Here is a 22,653-nt window from a genome sequence, read left to right on the forward strand (position 1 = left end):
GTGCTCTCCATAAACATTTGCCAACATGGTTCCGCATAAAAAACATCTCTATCAAAACTATATACAAAACATTATGATTAAGAAAAGAAAATATAAAACAAAAGTAATTAAAAGTAAAGTTTTGATGAAGTTCACTAATAATTTGCATTGGTATATTTTATACTTATTAGCTCAGCTACATACTCCCCTCTGAACTTCACAAAACTTGCACCTCAAAGTAAGCATTCAATTAGGAAAAAAAAATTAATTTAACTAGTATTTATCTGAGAAACTCAACTGTCATTTAATACGCAAGTCACAGCAGCATATATGCTTCCCACCTAACAGGGTAAGTGGTCCAAACAGGTTGATCAGGCCTACTAAGACGCACTTGCTATAATGGTGCCCAAAACACCATCATATTGACCTCAACAAGACAGTGACTTGAAAACTCAGAATTCCACACACTGTGAGAAATTGACTCAAAAGATAAGATTCTACAAGAAAAAGGATTTTATCCTATGATTATCAGGACTTATGACAATAAAGATTTCGCAAACTCACTGACTGAACTTGTCATTCTCACATTCTGAGTCATGTTTTGAATTAACCTATTTACAGGCTTCACAAGTCTTCCGACCCTAGTCCTAACTGGAAGTGTAACTCTACTGGAAGACAAAACAACAGATTCAGAGGTATTTGCACCCCTAGTCAAAGCTCTGTTTGATACCAGTGAGTCTGTCTCTGAATGAGTTTTTGTCACTTCAGAATGAACCATGACATCTTCACAACTTAAGGTGTCAGACTGCACTATAGAAAGACAAGTCCTAGAAGCTTCGGGGTTCACTACCAATGACAGAACACTCTCTGTGTCAATAGGTACACTGTCTGGGACATCATCTGGGACTAATGTCTCTGCAACCCAACTAGCAGTACGATCTGCATGACTACAAGCAGACGATGGTGTTAGAGCGCCACTCAATGCACTGCTACAATCATCTAGTTCACAGTCATCACTGAATGAGGGTTCAACTCCTTCAGTCTCAATTGGCAAGAAGTTAGCTTGAAGAAGCAGGTTTCTATGAACTGTCTTCTCTAACCCATTATGGGTGTTACGGATGCGGTATGTGTGACACTGAGGGTTAAGATCAACAACGACATAAGGTGTGGAGTCCCACTTGTCAGCTAGTTTTCTCCGTCCCCGTTCACCTTTGTTCGCCAACAAAACCTGGTCACCAACTTCAATCCTGCATCCTTTTGTCTTCTTGTTGTACAAGTCCGCTTGCCGTTTTTGACTGGCTTCAGAATTCATTTGAGCAAGAGACAAAGCTTCTTTCAAGTCATCCCTTAGACGTTTCACATAAGTATCATAATCAGCAATGGCACAGTCTCTTTCTATGCTACTGAACATCACATCCACTGGAAGCTTAGGAATTCTGCCATACATTAGATAAAAAGGCGCATAGCCAGTTGACTCGTGGGCTGTGCAGTTATAGGCAAAGGTCAGAGTTTGCAACATTTGCGGCCACTTTTGCTTGTTCCTTGGAGGTAATGACCTAATCATGCTACCCAGGGTCCTATTAAAACGTTCAACATGGCCATTGCCCATGGGGTGATAAGCAGTTGTTCTAGACTTTTTCACACCAGCGACTTCCAGTAGTTCACGTATGAGTTGGCTCTCGAAGTTGGCACCCTGATCCGAATGGATCCTCTCAGGGAAGCCATAAATACAGAAAAACTTATCCCAAAGAATCCTCGCTACTTGCTTTGAAGATTGACTTTTACAGGGAAAAGCACAGGCCATTTTGGTAAAATGGTCAGTTATGACCAGGACATCCACACTGCGACCACTGCAATCCTCAGCACTCCAAAAATCTATGCATACTAACTCCAGTGGGCATGATGTCTTAATGCTTTCCAGAGGGGCTCTTCCTTCAGGTTCGGGTGTTTTGCTCACGACACACCGTTTACAACATTTAACATGTTCACGCACATCATGCTCCAAACTTGTCCAGAAGAACCTCTGTCTCGCAAGGGATAAAGTCCTACCCTGACCTTGATGTCCAGCCTCATTGTGGATCCCCAAAAGAGCCTGACTGACAAGGGAAGCTGGAACCACATACTGCCACCTCTTTTTCCCTGTCAGGGCATCTTTTGTCACCCTGTACAACACTCCATCAAGCATTTTAAGCTTCTCCCACTGTTTAAGGGTTTTGAGAACCTCAAATGTCTCACCAGCTCTCTCACGCCTAGAAGGCTTCTTTGCTCTACTCACGTAAAACAAAACTCTTGAGAGGATCTTATCATCTTGCTGCTTCTGTCGCAACTCACTTAGTGAGAACACAGGCAGTGGACTGGGACCTGGAGTCAACAACTGGTGAGTACCTTGAGAGAGCCATTGGATCGCCCTATCAGATGCTCCCGTTTCCCATTGAGTATGGACATCAAGAACTGCTGATACTTCAGTACAAGTAAGAGAACAGTGTTCTAGTGGCCTACAGGCTAGGTGTTCAACAGTGCAGATGTTCGCACTTAACCTAAAGGCATCCTGAACAGTGTCTTCTTTAACTTTTTCTGCCTCATTTAACAGAACACTGTATGGTTCAGATATCAGTCTTTGACCAACCCTCTGATGGACGAAGGGCTGTCTACTTAACGCATCAGCGACCACATTTTTGCTTCCAGGTATGTATTGAATGTTAAAGCTATAGGGGGCCAGCTTAGACACCCACCTCTGCTCGCATGCGTCTAGTTTGGGCTTTGTTAATATGTACGTTAAAGGATTGTTGTCTGTCCAGACAGTAAAGTCGTGTCCTTTCAGCCAGTGACTGAACTTGTCACAGACGGACCACTTTAAAGCTAGAAATTCCAGACGATGGGCAGGGTACTTAGTTTGTGCCTTGGTGAGGGCTTTGCTGGCAAAGGCGATTGGGCGTGCCTTATTTTCACCTTCTGGTACTTGGGAAAGTACAGCCCCTAAACCATCCAAGGACGCATCGGTGCATAAAATGAATGGTCTGCTGAAATCGGGGTGTGCCAGCACAACAGAATGTAGCAAAGATGACTTTAAATTCTGAAAAGCCTCACTATGTTCACTTGTCCAGTCACCAGGGTTTAATTTCTTAAAATTTATTTCACCCTTTTGAGATGTTTTCCTCCCTTTAGGTGCTGCTGTCAAGTTGAACAGGGGCTTAGCTACACTGGAACAGTTAGGAATAAACTTCTGATAATACATCACCATTCCTAGAAATGACTTGATCTTTTTTTGTGAGGGTGTTACTCCATCTGACATCATGAGGTCTGCTTCAGACACAGCCGATATGGCACTGACCTTATCCGGATCTGTTGCCACTCCAGTCTCATCAATGATATGACCTAGAAACTTCACACTACGTCTTAACAAATGGCACTTCTTAGGGGCCAATTTCAGTCCGTGTGCCTTCAGCCTAGTAAACACAAGCTCAAGCCGTTTAATGGCCTCCTCTTCATTTGGGGCATACACCAAAAGATCATCGAGATAGCACAGCAGTGTGAGAAAATTCTGATCTCCGAAGATGTTGGTCATGAGTCTCATGAAGCTGGCGGGACTGTTACAGAGCCCTTGTGGCAAACGATTAAATTCAAAGAGGCCCATGGGAGTTGTAAAGGCAGTGAACTTTCTGTCTTCCTCGGATACAACGATGTTATAAAACCCAGAGGTCAAGTCCATTGCACTGAAGATGGCATTGCCTCCCAAAGCTGCCAAGCAGTCTGCCTGATGAGGCAGGGGGTGGGCATCCTTAACAGTTCGTGTGTTCAGCCAGCGGTAATCCACACACACCCTAAGATCTCCAGTCTTCTTCCATACTAGCACAAGTGGTGAAGCCCACTCACTATACGACTTGCGTATTATCTCCTGTTCTTCCATCTCAGAGAGCACAGTTCTCAGCTTTAGATACTGAGCAGGAGGGACACGGCGGTATGGAAGTCTGAAAGGACGATCATCTGACAAATGAATTCGGTGGACAAACTCCTTGGCTTTCCCACAATCCAATTTATGCTTCGAAAACACTTCCTCATGTCTTTTAATGAGCTGCACTAACTCATTCTTCCAATAAGTCGATACTTCGCACGAGTCAATATCCAGGTCTCCAAGGTTAAGTTTTTGCATGCTCTCATGAAATTTGGAGACTGGGCGATCTTCCTCATCAACAATATCACCAACAGTCTTCTGGCAGTGCACACTCACCATTTCATCATCATGATCATTAGGCACACAAAGGTCCTCCACTGCCACAACAGGGAACACATCGGCAATTTTGGAGTTCCTTTTCAGCGTAATAGGCTTATCAAGAAGATTTATGATCTTAACTGGGACCCATCTATCTCCAGACATGGACGCTATAACTCTTCCCACCATGACACTTTTTTTGTGGGTCAGTGTCTTTGTAGGTTCAATCATAATAGCACTACCTAAGGAAACTGGAGCAGTCTGTGGTAGCTTACCCCACACAAGATGTTCCTGTTTGGGCAAAAGAGTGACAGCTTGGGTCAATTTAGCAGTGCCCACAATGTCAGGGATTTTGTTACCCTCCCATCTGTTAATGCCCGACAGCATGTTCAGGAACTGCTCAATTTCAGGTTCTCCAGACAGCACAGGGTGGTTCACAACATTCCAATAATTAGAGTCTTGTTTGAGCTGGGTGAGTAAGAACTTAATAACATTAGTACCCAGAATCAACTGGTCTTTTTGATCAGGCACAACTAACGTGGGCACACTTAGCTGTTTGCCATACACATCCATCTTTAGCTGGTACACTCCACTTGGTTTGACTTTAACACCACCACAGCCAACGAGAAGGATGTCCATGTATGACTGATCAACTTGTGCAGGCATACCTTCACTCAACAACTTTCGTTCAGTTTCTCCATTAATCGTGCAAGCCATGGATCCGCTATCTAGCAAAGCTTGAACTGAAACTTTATCATTCAATAACACTGGTGTATAGAACAGACTATCTGACTTCTCTAGCTTGGTGATGTTCTGAAAAAAAACAATATCACTGGAGGCAGATTTGCGACACTCATCATAAACAGAGAAATTATCATCCATAGCGAGGGTGTGATGCTGTACACTCACATAGTCCCCTCCAAAATGTGAGTGCATCAGTTTCCCTGAACATATGAATCCGAAGCAGGAGGTCCAGCTGGGCTGACAACTTTGTGACACTGCTTTTGTTGATGTCCAGTTTCTAGGCATGATAAGCATCTCTTTTCTCTCATACAGTGTGAACGGGTTGAATGATTTCTGTCACCACAGACTCTACATGGAGATGTATTGCGCCACTGCGTTACTCTTGGTTGTGAGGCAGGAGCAGGTTGGCTAGTACGCTCCAGCACCCTTTCTAGCATGTTTAAAACACGCTCCAAAATGCCAGCTTCTGAAGATGGCGATTCTGCAGCCTTGAGTGGACTATCAGGGACAAAAGCTGGAGCAGCTGCATTTAAGCTCTCACCACCAGGAACAGTGTGTGGACTGGACAATACTTTGGCTGTAGCAACATGAACAGACTTAACTACATGAGTGACAGGCAATGTCTTAGACTGAACATCTCTGTGGTGCTCATCTATGGCTTCCTGGATTTCAGTGATAGTCCATTTACTTATAGGTTTACACCTAAAGACACTAGAAAGGCCTGGGTCTGGGCAATTCCTAATGAACATCATAGAAATCTCAGAACTCATGTTTTTTATCCTCGCGCCTTGTTTCTGCAAGTGACTGTCTGCTAACTCAGCAGCTGTATTTAACCTAACCCAGTAGTCAACAGGGCACTCATTTGCTTTGGGTTGTGTCGCATAAAAGTCAGCTAGGGGTTGACAGGATCCAGGATGTTCACTAAAATAACGTCTTAACACATCATAGATGGTTTCAGGGGAGATGGCTTCATCAGGGTTGCACTTCAGTTTAACTTTAACAATATTTTTAGCCCTGCCTAGCAGATGGCTCAGTATCTCATCTACCTGATCTTTGTTAGAGCAATCTGCTTTGTGGAGATACAATTCCATCAGCTCTATCCATTCCTGAATCGTGCATTTGTCTGAATCATCACCTCTAAACATAGGAGGTTCTCTGATGTCTGGTTTAACAATTAGACTGACATTAGCGAGACTATGGCCTGCACTAGTGGATTCAGGGACAACACGATTAACAGTGACTGGGTTAGAAGTGGCAACTGGAGTTTGGCTAACTAACAGGCGGTTGACAATGGAATCACCTATTTGACTGCCTAATTCACCAATAAGGTCACGTAACTGCTGTGCAACATTATCATCGGCATTATTAGGAGTAGAGGCAGTCGGACCAACAGGTTCGTTTGTTGGAGTATTGTGTGATTGAGGACTATAAATTAACGCTCTAGGTTTACCAGCGGTAGGGATTTCCACACCAAACAGCCCTCTACCCCTCCCAAGGTATGGTGTCATAAACTCAGAGTCTTTTCTTACCCCAGCCATGGTATGATTTTACAGCAAAATAAGCACAAAGGATAACTAACCTCAGAAAATGTGAAATAAATTAGATGAGGAGAAACCAAAAGTTCATCAGTATCAAACCGCAGAATAGTCTTTGTCTTTTCAGTCTCTTTTACGAAGCAGCTACTGGAACAGTGGTGAAACGGAATCTTCAGCCTCCACTTACAGCACACGAACGCCACGAACATGTAGAACAACTCCGGTGGTCGGCTGCAGCTGACTCTGTTGATCCAGTAGGTCACGGCACCATTTTAATGTAGCAGTTTTACTCTGGTTGTGTGTGTTTTTTCCCAATAAGACAACAGCGGCGTTGGAGGTCTCAAGTTTGGTTTATTCTGTAAAAACACAGAGAGCACAATAATATGCTGAAATGTCTCTCTCTTTTTCCACTCAGGCTCGCGTTAGCAGAGCGAGAGAACATGCAACCATCTCAGCCAGCGGCGAATTCAACACTCGTTGCATTAATAATAGCCAACAAATTGACAAAAACAATAGGTAAAAGAAAATAAATACAAATAAATAGACCACAAAAATTAGTAGTAAAGAATAAACATTATAGTATAATCAGATAAGTTGTAAAAGGAATATAATGTTTCACTGGTCACTACATTAGTGAGCAATAGAATGAAAAATAGTGTCAAATATCAGAAAAGATACACAAATAAACATTTAACACTATAAAATACATGAATATACGCAAAATTATATTGCTTTGCAAACAGACCTCATTTTACACAACTTGTATAATTAGATTTCAAACATCACTTAAGAAAACATAATAAACATACCTGTAAAAACACAGAGAGCACAATAATATGCTGAAATGTCTCTCTCTTTTTCCACTCTGCCAATTAGAAAGGAAAGTCACTTTAAGCACTCAAAATGTGATTATTTACATTCATCTTCGATACATCATAGTTTTATCACGTTTATACATTCACTGTCACATAAAATAACTCAGTGAACTCGCTTGAAAATCCTTACCAGGCTCGCGTTAGCAGAGCGAGAGAACATGCAACCATCTCAGCCAGCGGCGAATTCAACACTGAAGATGGCGCTGCCTGCCCACACACCGCATGAGTTGCTGTGTGCGCCACTAATATGTGCTCTCCATAAACATTTGCCAACATGGTTCCGCATAAAAAACATCTCTATCAAAACTATATACAAAACATTATGATTAAGAAAAGAAAATATAAAACAAAAGTAATTAAAAGTAAAGTTTTGATGAAGTTCACTAATAATTTGCATTGGTATATTTTATACTTATTAGCTCAGCTACATACAGTTACTATAACGTTAGTACTATGAACATTACAGTATAGTAAAGCCACGGTACACACACAAAAAACATGGTTATTAGTGTCACGGTGCCTACAGTTTAATCATCTTCAGAATGCCGCAAGCACACAGCGTGACCGCGAGTCGCATGACAAAAGCTGACTGATCAGGTTCTTAGTATAAAATATGCACATTTCGGTAAACTAACTACCTCAAACATTGAACACCCAAACACCACAATTTTCATCTTAGCTAAAAGGTCTAAGCTCCTTGGCTTATATCAGAACTGCAGCAATGTTTTTTTTATTTGTCATCCTCTGAGAAAGCAGCTAATTGATGGTCGCCTAGCAACAACAAAAAAGCAACGAAAATGCCGAAGGAACCGCCTCTCGCTTTCCACGCGCTTTCAGAGACGCGATATGCACGCGGCCCACAAACCTACCTAAATGAAGAATTGATGTTCATTTAAAACGGTGAGGTATTCGGGAAAATTATTGACTTACTTGATATTTTTAAGATTTTTTGGAGGGCGGGGTAAAGTTGGCCCTTCCTGTCTGGCTATCAGACTACCACAGTTTCTGTATTCCAGGCTTCTGGGTTTAATCTATATCCGCAGACAACTAGCCACCCAGGTTAAGGCCCCCGACAGCAAATGGTCTTCCCTCTTCAAAAACGTAAATAAGACAGCGTTACTTCTCTCACGGACATCAACGCTAGAACTAACTTAAGTTTGCGCTCTTTAGATGAGGTGGCTGGCGAGTTCCAGTGGAAAACATATCATTTTGCTATTTAATAATTTACTTCCGTTTTTTAATGCCACACATCAGAACCATGAAATACTGCCATCTCTGTAATACTCGTGTCCAATATTTTTATACTCGTTTATTCAGTATTTAAAAAATAAATCCAACTTACTGACAATGTCCAGGCGAGGACAGTAACGTTATAAGAAGTTCCTCACTTGGAGACACACGTGCTATACCTAACTTACAACTACTAAAAGTCGCAGATGGCAGGTAAATAATATTGATTAATGAGAATAAAGTATGCAAAATATATTTGTGTTCGTAACTTTCCATATAATGGAGATATAAAAATCATTTTTATTTAGAATGATATAAGAATAATGTCTAATTGTGACACTGTCATGTTTTAATGTTTTAGTTAAGATGCGTAGCTGTAATACTCAAGATCATTGGGAACCGTGTCGTTTATTTTAAAAAACCCTACAAATTGGCAATTTATAGTAGTGATAGTAGTACTTTCTCTGAACTGACTCCTAATTTTAGCTTTTGTAAATTTAATTTCTGGCAGGGGTGGAGGATGGACCCTTTTCACATGACTGTTTAACAGTTATCAGCATCATAAATCCTTGAAAGTGTTTAATATTTAGATTTTTTTTTTTTAAATATATGTACTTTTATATGTAGTTATGTATGCATTATATCACATATTTTATTATATCTTTGCTGTGTACTGCTTGTGCCAGGTGATTTAAAATAGACAGGACAGGAAATTTGTTACCATAGTGGAGTTTTTTATTATTATTATTTTAGCTAACAGAATTGTAAAAAAAAAAATAAAAAAAGACTTATTGTAGGCCTATTTTCCCATTCACTACTTTCTAAATTTACCCAACTATGAAAGCTTCCGCCACATAGGGTTAAAAAAAAAAAAATATATATATATATATATATATATATATATATATATATATATATATATATATATAATTTTATATATATATGTATATATATATATATATATATATATATATATATATATATATATGTATGTAATATGTATATATATATATATATATATATATATATATATATATATATATATATATATATATATATGAACTCAACGTTTTTTAGAGTGACTCTAGTGGTGACAGTGGTCTATTGCCCAGCACAACCAAATACAAAACTAATTGCTGAGTTCACATAAATTTTAGGGAGTAATACTTGCAAATTTGACTGTACTTTAATTGTTGGGGACTTTAATATTCATATTTGCTGTCCTCTGCATCAGTCTCAGTATTTTGTTTTGTCATGAAACTAATAATAATAATAATCACTAACCCTTTGAATAAGTATAAGTATAATGAATAAGTATAATGCATAGCAAAATAAGTGTAGAAACAGGCTGCTCCTGGCCAGATGTACAATAGAGTGTTTTAACAGTCATTCTCAAAGCGACTAATAAATACTGTAATTAAATATTTACAGTACCAGTTATTTTTTTAGTGTACAGTGCAGTCACAGACATTAGCAAGCTACTGTAAATAAGATAAAACAAACCTTGGTTTGTAAATTAATTGGCTGTAAACTAATATAAACTTCTAATACAGATGGCAAATACTATGATGCATTTAAGTGTTAGTGGCACTCAAATCATCACTAACAAATAATCTGCTACATAAAAGTGAGGTTGGTAGCTCTTGGTTGCAATGTTGCTGTTGTGAATAAAAAATATATATACATAAATTATTTACATTTACACAATTGTAATATTATTAATTGTTGTTAATATACACATGTACATACAAATATGATAAAATAAAAAGCAAGAACAAGGTATAATAGTCAGAAATGTTTATTTGATTTTTACATTGTCACAGTTGTTGAACGTCGTTTACTCAGCAGACTCCTTGCCCTTAAAAATAAAAATAAATATTGTAAGACGATGATGTGGTATAAATGTCACCATACTGTAAAAACTTAAAACACTAAGTTGTACATCCTAATTTTTTATAATCACCTTTCCAGCGTCACGGCTCTTGGCTCTGAGCTTGTTGACCTGGGACTCAGCTATATCAGCACGCTCCTCAGCCTCCTCCAGCTCATGCTGCACCTTCCTCAACTTGGACAGGTGAGAGTTGGCTTGTTCTTCCTGCAAAGTCACATACAACTGTATTAGTAAAAGAACATCTTGGAAGTTTACAGGTGTTTATGTAAAGTTCTCAAATGAGGAACTCACAGCTTCTTCAGACTGTCTCTTGTAAGCCTTGACCTTCAGCTGAAGCTTATCAACCAGATCCTGCAGCCTGTTGACATTCTTCTTGTCCTCCTCAGTCTGCATAAAGAAACATAGATTAATGTAATTTAAACTTTTGCCAAACTTTATTTTATATTCATTTGATCAAATTTTTTGCTCTGATGTCTTTACCTGGTAGGTGAGCTCCTTGACTCTCCTCTCATATTTGCGGACGCCTTTAACAGCATCAGCTCCACGCCTTTGCTCTGCCTCAATTTCAGTCTCAAGCTCACGAACCTAAATAAAACACATTATTGAACAAATCTGACTTAAATAGGAATCTGATTTTTCAGTAGTATTCCAACACAACACTCTATTTACATGATAATGATTAACATGAGAATAAAATCCTGCTTACTCTGGACTCCAGTTTCTGGAGTTGTTTCTTTCCTCCCTTCATGGCCAGATTCTCAGCCTCATCCAGACGGTGCTGCAGGTCCTTGACTGTGATCTCCAGATTCTTCTTCATCCTCTCAAGGTGAGCACTGGTGTCCTGCTCCTTCTTCAGCTCCTCTGCCATCATTGCAGCCTTTTACATGAACACAAATCTCCATTAGCATCTCATTATTTTTTTAAATACACTAAGCATTTAGCATGTTCTGTTGCTCACGTCAGTGATGGCCTTCTTGGCCTTCTCCTCTGCATTTCTGGCTTCCTGTACAGTGTCTTCAACTTCACTCTGGATCTGAACAAGGTCAGCCTCAAGCTTCTTCTTGGTGTTCAGAAGACTTGTGTTCTACAACATGGAAAGCAACAATATAAATGTATTGGAAGATGCTTTCAGCTATCTTAATGACATTGTACAAAAGAAAACAAAAAACAAAGCTATTATTCTTTTACCTGAGAGTGCAGCAGCCCAACACGCTCACTGGCATCCACCAACTCTTGTTCAGCCACTTTGCGTCCTCTCTCTGTCTGCTCCAGAGCAGCTCTCAGCTCCTCAATCTCAGACTGCATCAGAGTGTTTCTGCGCTCCACCATGGCCACCTGCTCCTTCATGTCTTCCTGTCCTCTCACGGCATCATCAAGGTGCAGCTGGGCATCCTGAACACAACAGAGTAGTTGTTTTATGAAATGTAATAAATCTCTTTTAGATAAAGGTGGAGTAGTTGGAGCAGTGTTCCTTAATTTGAAGAAAGTCTTTGAAACTATTAATCATAAAATTCTGATGTCTAAGTTATCTAATTTTATTTTCTCTTAACATAGAGTTAGTTTTATAGAATTATATCTGTCAGATTGGCTTTAGTGTATCAGAGTCCAAAATCACAAATCAACTGATTTAGGTACTTCTTCTGGAGTTCTTCAATCTATATACATTATATTAATTTTGCTTGTCCTGACATTATTATGCAGATGTATGCAGATAATACTGTAGTTTATGTTCACGGCAATAGTTCCACAAATGTTACAAATGAGCTTACAAATTCTATGGTAAATGTGTCAGCATAGCTAAATGAGAATTGCTTGCAACTAAATGTGTCAAAAACGGTTTGCAAGGTTTTTTTTTTTTAAGTCAAATCGTATTAATGAATAAACAGATGCTTATGAGTCAGGGATGAGGCTGCAGGTAGTGTCTCAATTTAAATATCTTGGAATACTGATTATTTCAAAATTACCTTTTAAAGCTTAGGTTAAAAAGATTTGTATACAGGTGAAGTTAATTCTCTTTAATTTTAGGTTTATAAGAAAGTATATGTCATCAGAGCAAAATAAGACTTGTCAATGTATTCTATGGTTCACTCATTCATTCATTTTCTTTTTGGCTTAGTCCCTTTATTAATTCGGGGTCGCCACATCGCAATGAACCACCAACTTATCAGCACGTTTTTACATAGCGGATGCCCTTCCAGCCGCAACCAATCTCTGGGAAAGTATTCTATGGTTATTTCCCATAAAACGTACTGTTTAACAACTTGGTCTTAGACGAGTTTAGCGACTCTAAAATCATTTTAGAGTATACTTTTATACAAAGTCTTTTATACAGAGTTTTTATACAAATGTACAATTAAAGTTCTTAATTAGAAACCTGCATAAATCCATCACTGTTCAATATTGATAAGGTATAATCTGCTAAGTTGGGGAAATTGTGATTAGGTATGCAAATGCCTGCTTGATGTATAAAAATATTAATGGTTTAACATATCCCTCTCTTGATCAGTTAGTGAATATTAGATCAACTGTTTATCATTCTAAAAGAGACTGTATTATACCACTTAGGTAAAGTAAGCTTATTTAGTTCTCATTTTTAATGAAAGCTGCACAAGAATTAAATATTTTTAACAACAACTGTAAGAGATATAGGAACATATGAAGTATTTAGGGTTAAATTAAAAATTACGTTAGTTACAGTACGTTAAGATTAAAATCCATTATCATATAGCTTGGGAGTAAGTCTCTGGGGCATTTTGTATTTTTATTCATTTTTATGGGTTGTGATTTATAATTGTAAAGTTGTTTTAACATGTATTTAAATTACATTTGCTTTAGGATGACTTTTAACATTCTGCTCAGGGAATACACTTGAAAAATTACTTCCGGCTAATTCTGGTGCGTTTACAGAAATGTTTTACCAATGTACAATGTTCATGTTAACTAAACAAATTTAAACAAAATGCACCTAAAGCTTAAGAGAAGTCATACCTTGAGTTGTGCCTGAACATTTCTGAGCTGTTTCTGGGCCTCAGCAGCCTGGCGATTGGCATGGCTCAGCTGAATCTCCATCTCATTAAGATCTCCCTCCATCTTCTTCTTGATTCTCAGAGCATCATTCCTGCTTCTGACTTCAGAGTCCAGAGTGCTCTGCATAGATTCAGTGACTCTCTGACTGTTCCTCTTGATCTGCTCTATCTCCTCATCCTTCTCTGCAAGCTTCCTGTCAATCTCACTCTTGACCTGGTTTAGCTCAAGCTGGACACGAAGAATCTTGGACTCCTCATGCTCCAGAGTGCCCTATGACAAAGATAAATAATTTATAGTATAAAATGTTTTAGAGATAACCCCATATAAATTTCCATCTCCATATACTCACTTCAGCCTCCTCCAGGGCAGTCTGAATCTCTGCCTTCTCAGTCTCCACTGCCTTCTTGGACTTCTCCAGCTCATGGATGCTCTTACCAGTCTCACCTAACTGCTCTGTCAGATCTGAAATCTCCTCTGTAGAATGAAAAATAAAATTTTTATCATAAAGAACATTCATTCATCAGATTTTTTATTTTAACTGTTTGATTCTTACGCTGCAGATTCTTGTTCTCTCTCTTGAGGGTCTCCAGCTGATCCAGAGTCTCCTCATAGGAGTTCTTCATCTTGAACAGCTCAGTGCTGAGTGAACGAGCTTCTTTCTGGGCACCTTCCAGCTCTGCCTGACCTTCCTCATATTTCTGCTTCCATTCTGCCAGGACCTTTAGTGGGAAATATATTATGATCAGGTTTGTTCAACTTGTATTCTCCAGAAGAAAGCTCATACTACTTTCTGAAAAAGAACATCACATCACAACATGACTACATATTTTACCTTGTCAAAGTTCCTCTGCTTTTTGTCAAGGTTGGCAGCCAAAGCATTGGCTCTCTCCACATCAATCATGAGGTCCTCCACTTCACCCTGGAGTCTCTGTTTGGTCTTCTCCAGAGATGCACATTTGGAGTTCACTGCCTCAATTTGTTCCTCTGCCTCTTGCAGACGCTGAGCCAGTTTCTTCCTGTTAAACATTTCACGGTCATCAATAAAAATGCATGCAGTCACCCAAATTTAAAAAAAATCTCGTTTCTTTTGAAGTTCATACTTGGATTCTTCAAGTTCTTCTGTGCGCTGGATGGCATCAGTTTCATATTTGGTTCTCCACTGGGCAACCTCGCTGTTGGCCTTTGACATACCCCGCTGCAGCTCAGCCTTTGCCTCCTGCTCTTCCTCAAACTGCTCACGGAGCAGGTCGCAGTCATGACGGGCTGATTGTACAGCATGGGCCAGTGCATTCTTAGCCTAGGAGGCAAAGTCACATACTATTAACCTGGCTCTATAGTAAATGTGGGATATATATATATATATATATATATATATATATATATATATATATATATATATATATATATATATATATATATACATACACTTATATTTTATATTGTATTACCTTAACCTCCTCTTCAATCTGCCTCTTAAGCTCCTCAATTTGCTGAGTGAAAGCCTGTTTTCCTCTTGTGAGCTGAGAAACCAGAGCCTCTTTTTCCTCCAGCTGACGGCCAAACTCACCTGTTTCAATTTAGAATAACAATGTAAGTGCATTTAAAATATTTAAATAATATAATAGGAAAAACATTTGTTTCACAATTAGAATGGAGATTTGAACTATATCATCTATGAATACAAAATATATTTGTATTGAGAAAGAGGTCAATGGGCCATGACAGTATTTGACATTGATGATGTATTTGAAAATCTTTTTCTGGGTTTAGGGGCGGAAATAAAGTGTAAAAATGTAATAGTTTTGTTTTAGGTTTTTTAAAAAGTTACCATTTTCAGTTTGAAGTCTTGCTCTTTGGGCACTGAGATCATTTATCTGGCGAATGTTCTCATCATTCTTGGACTTAATTTCACTAAGTTGGTCCTCAAGTGTGCGGCACATCTTCTCTAGGTTAGCCTGCAAAAAAACAAAGTCATCAAGTTTTAAGAATCATGAACCACTTTTGATATATTACCTTGATATTTTTTTTCTCAATGAAATCTTAACCTTTGCTTTGGCAACAGCCTCCATGTTGCTGGAGAGATCATCGATCTCCATTTTGTATTCACTCTTCTCTTTCTCAAGCTTTTGCTTGACACGCTGGAGGTTGTCGATTTGCTCTCCCAGCTCAGCCACACTGTCTGCCTGCTTCTTGCGCAGGGCAGCAGCAGTAGCTTCATGCTGAAGGGTGGACTCTTCAAGATCACGACGCAGCTTCTGGAATTCAGCTTCACGCTTCTTATTCATCTCGATTTGAGCAGCAGTGGCTCCTCCAGCCTCCTCAAGCCTCTCACTGATCTCCTCAAGTTCCCTGGAGAGATCGGCTCTCTGCTTCTCAACCTTGGCACGAGCAGCACGCTCAGCCTCAATCTCTTCCTCCAGTTCCTCAATGCGAGCCTATGGATTCAGACAATAATAAAGCCATGTTAGATTTTGTTTTAGCTTTGCCTTTAACATTTTTTAATAAATGTAAATGAATAAAAACCTGAAGCTCCTTAATCTTCTTCTGGAGCTGAGCACCCAAAGATTGTTCATCTTCAATCTTGCTGAGGAGCTGGCTTGTTTCAAAGTCTTTCCTGTGTGTAAAATGGGAAAATATTATGTATGATTTGAAACCAAATTAACAATCACTCTTATATAGAAATTACAAAGAATCCCTACTTCTTCAGCTTCTCCTCAGACTGCTGCTTGTCATTCTCCAGGTCCATGATGGACTCTTGTGCCAATTTCAAATCTCCTTCAAGCTTTCTCTTGGCTCTCTCCAGGTCCATACGGAGCTTCTTCTCTTGCTCAAGGGAACCTTCCAGCTAAGTTATTTGTAAAGTTGACATGACATAAATTAGGTGCTCAAATTGTTATTAAATTTTTATGATTCTATTAAAAATCAATAGCAATATGTCTAATACATTGTTATTTTAATATTTACTCCATACCATTATTCTTGTGGTATGAACAAATACTAAAATAATAACCCCATGACAACAACTTACATCATCAACTTGCTGCTCAAGCTTTGTCTTGGATTTGGTCAGGGTGTTGACTTTGTCCTCCTCAGCCTGGAGATCATCCAGAGTCTGCTGATGTGCCTCTTGGAGGGCTTTCTTCTCCTTTGTAAGCTTACCAATGCTCTCATCTTGAGCTGCCATTTCCTCTGTCAAGTTCTTGACCTGTGTGATTATTTGTATCAAATATATTTAGTAATGTTTTATTTATTATTTGCATAATCAAAAGATGACAGATTATGTCTAAAAAAAAAAAAAAACCTTATTCTCTGTGGCATGTTTCTCCTTTTCCACTTTAGCCAAGGTGAGCTCCAGGTCATCAATGTCTTTCTTCAGCTCAGAGCACTCGTCCTCCAGTTTCCTCTTCTTGGCTGTCAGTTCAGCATTGATTTCTTCCTCATCCTCCAGTCTCTCAGTTGTCTCTTTGAGTTTAGCCTCAAGCTGGATTTTGCTCTTGATCAGACCCTCACACCTCTCCTCAGCATCTGAGAGATTCTCTGATTCCTGTTAAGAAAGCACATTGTTCTGTTATTGCAAACCAATTTGAATAAAGATGAGATTGAGTTTATTAAATTAAGAATACTCACAGAAGCCACTGCCAGCTGCAGATCATTTTTCTCTTGCAGCAGTGCCACCATCTTCTCTTCCAGCTCCTTCTTTTTGGCTTCAGCCTTGGCCAAAGCCTCTTTGCATTTGACAAAGTCCTCTTTCATGGTTGCCAGCTCTTTCTCAGTCTCAGCACTCTTCAGCAGAGGCTTAATCTTGTAATAAACCTTCATCCATGGCCAGTGTTTGACATTCATGAATGAGCGAATGTTGTATTGGATGGTGTAAATGGACTCCCTGTGAATAATGGGATAATATCATAATCATAACTTTATTACTGTTTACACACTACTCATAAGATATTTTTTGCAATTCCTCACCTCCTCTCCATCATCTTCACAAACTCTCTCCTCATCAGGTAAGCACGGCAGAGAGCCTGAGTCATTGTGACCAGACTAGCCAGTTTCTCATCACGCATCTCCTCAAGAGTACCCAGAAGACCAGCTTTGAAGAACACCTGAATACATGTAAATAGAGAAGAGAAACAAAAATGTATTTCTAAGCTATGTTACACTGATCACTGAATCCCTGAAAATGTTATTGTAAATTCAAATATGAACCTTTGTGTGTCCAAATCTGTACTCATCATGATTAACATCAATAGATCCCAGGAGTTTCTCGCTGGCCTTCTTGTTGTCAATGAACTGTCCCTCTGGGATAACACTGGCATTCAGCACCTTGTATCTGTGGAAAATTGGACAGTGGTTTATAACTTTTTAAATTGACTCTTACAGTAAATTACATTTTCATAAAGTCCCATTTACCTCTGCTTGAAGTCACCATAGAGGATTCTGCTGGGGAAACCCTTTCTGCAGATTCTGATACCCTCCAGTACACCGTTACACCTCAGCTGGTGGATAACCAGGAAGTTCTCCATAAGACCTATTTGTAAAATTATACAGCATGAGCTTGGTAGTTATTAACATTATTTTGGAAAAAACATTAAACATTGTGTTTATGTCAGTACATCTGTAAGATATGTATTTCTTTACCTGGAGTCTTGGACTCATTGGGAATCAGACAACGCACAAAGTGAGGGTGAGTGCTCCTCAAGTTGGTCATGAGCTTGCCTAAATTCTCCTGTTTAGTCATGAAAAGCTTTAGATTTTTATTCACATTTTCACAGAGTCAAGCAAATCCATGCCACTGTTTTCAGTTGCTTCAGTATTTACATTTGGTCCCAACAAAAATAAAAAAATAAAAATTACCCTGAACTGGGAAGACACAGTCTGCATGGAACCACCCTTCTTCTTTCCTCCCTTCTTTCCGCCGCCAGTCTCTATTCATATAACGGGACATAAAAGCATGTATTGTAATTAACAAGAATTGTAAATTTGACTCAAAGTTAAACTGATGTTGCTTAATTACCCTCAACAACAGGTGGGTAGAGAGTAGCCAGCAGTTTGACAGAAGACTTCTGGTAAAGCTGCACAACAGACTCGTTCAGTGGATCCTTGTTCTTGTCCAGCCAGCCAGAAATGTTGTAGTCCACAGTTCCAGCATAGTGGACCAGGGAGAAGTGGGCCTCAGCCTTGCCTTTGGCAGGCTTTGGTTTCTGGAAAGCATTGCACTTGCCAAGATGCTGATCATACAGCTTGTTCTTGAAGGAAGTGTCTGTAGCCTTGGGGAACATGCACTCCTCTTCAAGGATGGAGAAGATACCTAAGGGCTGTTTATAAAAGAAGGTTGTTTGTTAATAAGAATTGAATGAATCTGAGAATAGACAATGGAAACAAATACATAAACCAGTAAAAACCTTCTCAATGAGCTCAATGCAAGCGGCCAAGTCCATGCCGAAGTCAATGAACTCCCAAACAATGCCCTCCTTCTTGTACTCCTCTTGTTCCAGCACAAACATGTGGTGGTTGAAAAACTGTTGCAGTTTCTCATTAGTGAAGTTGATGCACAGCTGCTCCATGCTGTTGAACTAGAGAAGAAACAGGATTATTTACTGACTACTGAATATGTCTCAGTTTAAAGTACAAAGAATTGAAAGAATCCTTCTTACATCAAAGATCTCAAAGCCAGCAATATCCAGCACACCAATGAAGAAATTTCTTTGTTGTTTTGTGTCCAACATCTGGTTGATACGAATGACCATCCACAAGAACATCCTCTCATAGATAGATTTGGACAAGGCGCTAACAGAGTTGTACACCTGCAAGTAAGACACAGGTACAATTGTAACAGAATTATTTGCTTTTAACAATAACCAGTCAGATTCAATATGGGGTTTCTGGTGAAACACATGGACATGCAGAAAATGTTACTGCATACCTGTGGCACAGTCTGTCCTTTGGTCACAAACTCATTTCCGACCTTGACTCTGGGGTAACACAAAGCCTTAAGCATATCAGCAGAGTTCAAACCCAGAAGGTATGCGATTTTGTCAGCCTCTGTGATTTAAAAATTACCATACATTCATTTATTTTCTTGACTTGAAAATTTAACCATTGTTAATTGTAAATAGAAACAATGATCGGTCAAAAGCATCATATGTGATGACACACATTAGTGCAACTGAGTCTCACCCTCTGTGCCATCAGGCTCTGCCTGCTCCTCACGCTGCTTCTGCTTGAACTTCATGTTACCATGATGAAGCACAGCTCCAGTAAACTTGTAGATGCCCATTTTCTCTTCAGCATTGAAGCCCAGAATGTCGATAGCAGTCTGAAGATTACAGAGAAGAATGAGACCTACGATCTGTCATATCTATATAGAATATATCAATAATCAAACATTGACTCACATCAGTAGCAACCAGCTCCTCTTTATCATCAATGCTTGCCACTGTGATCTGACCCTGACTGCACATGGGGAAGTCATAGGGGTTGGTGGTGATGAGCGTCATTTCTGTAAAATAAGAGCAGAACATTTATTATGCAGTTTTACAATATTACATTTACAATTACATGCACTGAATAAAATATGTGCATCTACCAATCAGCTCAGGCTTGTGGTTGGTCATCATCTGGTAGAAGATGTGGTAGCCTCTCTCATCTGGAAGCTGGAATGTCACTCTAGATTTCTCCAGCAGATCTGTTGAGAGAATCAACTTGAGTCACAATCATCTGAAGAGTGACAGACAAAAACAAAATTAAATCACGTCCACCTACATGTCTCAATGTCAGCACTGGCCAGTTTTCCAGACGTGCCGAAATGGATTCTGATGAATTTACCCTGTTTTAAACATAATAACAAATGAAAAATAACAACAATTAAAATTAAAATTAAATCAATTTATAAAAAAACAACTGACTAAGATGTGACTTACAAAACGAGAGGAGTTGTCATTTCTCACAGTCTTGGCATTACCATAAGCCTCAAGCAGAGGGTTGGCAGCAATGATCTGATCCTCTAGAGAGCCCTGTGTTGTACGCCAAGGTTTCATAAATTTTCTAATTCATTTCTAAACACTGCTTTCAGAATATTTTCTATATATATATATATATATATATATATATATATATATATATATATATTTTTTTTTTTTTTTTTTTTTATCTCATACCTGCATTTTGCCAGCAGCTTGCTCTTTCTTCTTTTCAGGGCCCTGAACTGCAACAGTGGCAAAGTACTGAATGACACGTTTGGTGTTCACAGTCTTTCCAGCACCAGATTCTCCACTGGTTTATGAGAGACAAGAAGACAGAAAATGATAAGACATGTAGAAGTTGCACAAGTGGAAACTAAACCTGTGCTCAGCATCTCTATTAGATTAGATACATACGTAATCAGGACAGACTGGTTCTCTCTGTCTGTAAATGCAAAGGTAATAATGTTTTAGCAATTGTTTTGTTAAAATGATGAATGTGAACTTGTGTGTAAGTCAGATCTTGTAAATGAGATCTCACCAGTCAACATGAACTGATAGGCATTGTCAGAGACAGAGAAGATGTGGGGTGGAGCCTCCATACGCTTCTTGCCTCTGTAGGCAGCAACCACTTCTGCGTCATACACTGGGAGCCACTTGTAGGGGTTCACAGTGGCGCAGAACAGCCCAGAGTAGGTCTGAAATGAGGAGAGAAGTGGTTAGATAGCAAGCACACAGAGTAAATGTTTTTAAGTGCTGCTGCAGGTTGTTTTAGAGCTTACGTAGATCATCCATGCTGCATAACGCTCTTTGAGGTTATACAGCACAGAGGGTTCATTGAGATGGGTCATCATGGCCATGTCCTCAATCTTGTCAAACTTGGGAGGATTCATTGGGTGGACGTCATCCTCCTTAGCAACTCTCTCCTATAAAATTCATCCAGTCAATAATAGATTCATCATGACTGTGTAATTAATTTAATTTAATCTTTATAAAATATAAAAAAAATCACCTCCTTAGTGTCAAGTGTAATAACAGTGACTTTTCCACCGTCTCTGCTCTTGATTGTTCCCTTGACGTACAGCTCTTTGTCATCAACCACATAACAAGCGGTTTTGGCATCAAATGGTTTGTTTTGAGCCTCAATTCTCTCCTTCTCAGGCTTACGGAGGTAAATGGCAGCCTTGCCATAAACGGCCATCTCCGCGTCAGTACTCATGGTGGCGGCTTACCGTACTTCTGTAATAGAAAGTTTAGAAAAAAAGACGTAGATTTTACACAGTTGTCCATGAAAGCATGAATGTTGCTAATAGCATTACATAGCATGAAAGTGATATAGCAAAGAGAATGTAAAAATAATTTATGCTTAAGCATTTTATTTTAAATGTGTGTTTAGGTCTAAATAATGTTGCATTTAAATATAATGATTGTTGATATTTTTACTCTATTTGAATGTGTGAGCTAGATGCCTCAATAATACAAAACTATCCATCACCTTCCCTGTCTCCAAAGTATTGTTGAATTGCACCAATCCTGCAATGCAAAGATATTAAACTTAAATATTAAAGAAATTATAAAAAAAAAAACATTGTGAACACATATAGTGATGATAAACCTGAAACATATTTCATATAGTTTTCCATTTAAATTATGTAAAACTCTAAAATAAAATTAACTTTCCCAAACCTTGAAATATTTTACATATTTATTCTACAAAGGCATGGCATACTTATGTCCACCAATCTAATTATTGCATGCATACTCCTTTCAAAGCAATGAATGACCATCTCACCACAAACGCAACCTTGGCTGGTCTTCCAAGCGCAAATGTCTCCACTTCTGCTCCTGTTTTATATACTGCATTTGCTTTGCCAGCAATGCATAAGTTAAATATGGCTACCACCAAATATGGTCATTTGAGGCAGTTAAACAATCAGTCAGATAAAACATTTGGCCCTGGCCAAAATGGAAATGACAAAAGTGGAAAAAAGTAAACCATTAGGATATTTTTCTAAATTGTTTTTAAATTGTTCCTAAAAAAAAACAAATGGCATTGCTAGCTTCTAGTATATTATGCATAAAGAGTCATTTTGTATCATTTAATTTGGTCTTTTCAAGTATAACTTTCTCTCAATTAGAAAAATGTGTATACTGAGATTGTATTAAGATTTAAAAGTGTAATTTAAATGAAAATAAAACATGT

General features: G+C 38.8%; 1 protein-coding gene across 2 annotated transcripts; it reads right to left on the bottom strand.

Moving 5' to 3' along the window:
* Positions 1–10,355: 10,355 nt before the first annotated feature.
* Positions 10,356–22,275, bottom strand: myhz1.3 (myosin, heavy polypeptide 1.3, skeletal muscle). Of its 2 annotated transcripts, XM_087253595.1 has the most exons (41): positions 22,243–22,275; positions 21,946–21,983; positions 21,463–21,689; positions 21,233–21,376; positions 20,992–21,148; positions 20,868–20,895; positions 20,649–20,763; positions 20,412–20,504; positions 20,254–20,317; positions 20,078–20,176; positions 19,887–19,990; positions 19,669–19,807; positions 19,415–19,533; positions 19,146–19,295; positions 18,894–19,064; positions 18,506–18,806; positions 18,346–18,416; positions 18,130–18,217; positions 17,902–18,019; positions 17,698–17,821; positions 17,458–17,594; positions 17,119–17,374; positions 16,793–17,035; positions 16,520–16,696; positions 16,191–16,336; positions 16,015–16,105; positions 15,537–15,926; positions 15,320–15,446; positions 14,940–15,058; positions 14,592–14,788; positions 14,324–14,507; positions 14,045–14,210; positions 13,841–13,965; positions 13,453–13,761; positions 11,653–11,856; positions 11,423–11,548; positions 11,171–11,341; positions 10,945–11,049; positions 10,756–10,851; positions 10,537–10,668; positions 10,356–10,431 (listed from the first exon to the last, which is right to left on the bottom strand). In XM_087253595.1, exons 3-41 carry the CDS (start codon positions 21,667–21,669, stop codon positions 10,411–10,413), a joined length of 5,814 nt encoding a protein of 1,937 aa, XP_087109721.1. In that variant the 5' UTR covers positions 21,670–21,689; positions 21,946–21,983; positions 22,243–22,275; the 3' UTR covers positions 10,356–10,410. The 2 variants fall into 2 exon arrangements, with proteins under 2 accessions (XP_087109721.1, XP_087109722.1); XM_087253596.1 differs by lacking the exon at positions 21,946–21,983.
* Between the last annotated feature and the right edge of the window lie 378 nt (positions 22,276–22,653).

Source organism: Danio rerio, chromosome 5 (assembly GCF_052040795.2).
Source record: "Danio rerio strain M-AB ecotype USA chromosome 5, GRCz13ab, whole genome shotgun sequence".
NCBI lineage: Eukaryota > Metazoa > Chordata > Actinopteri > Cypriniformes > Danionidae > Danio > Danio rerio.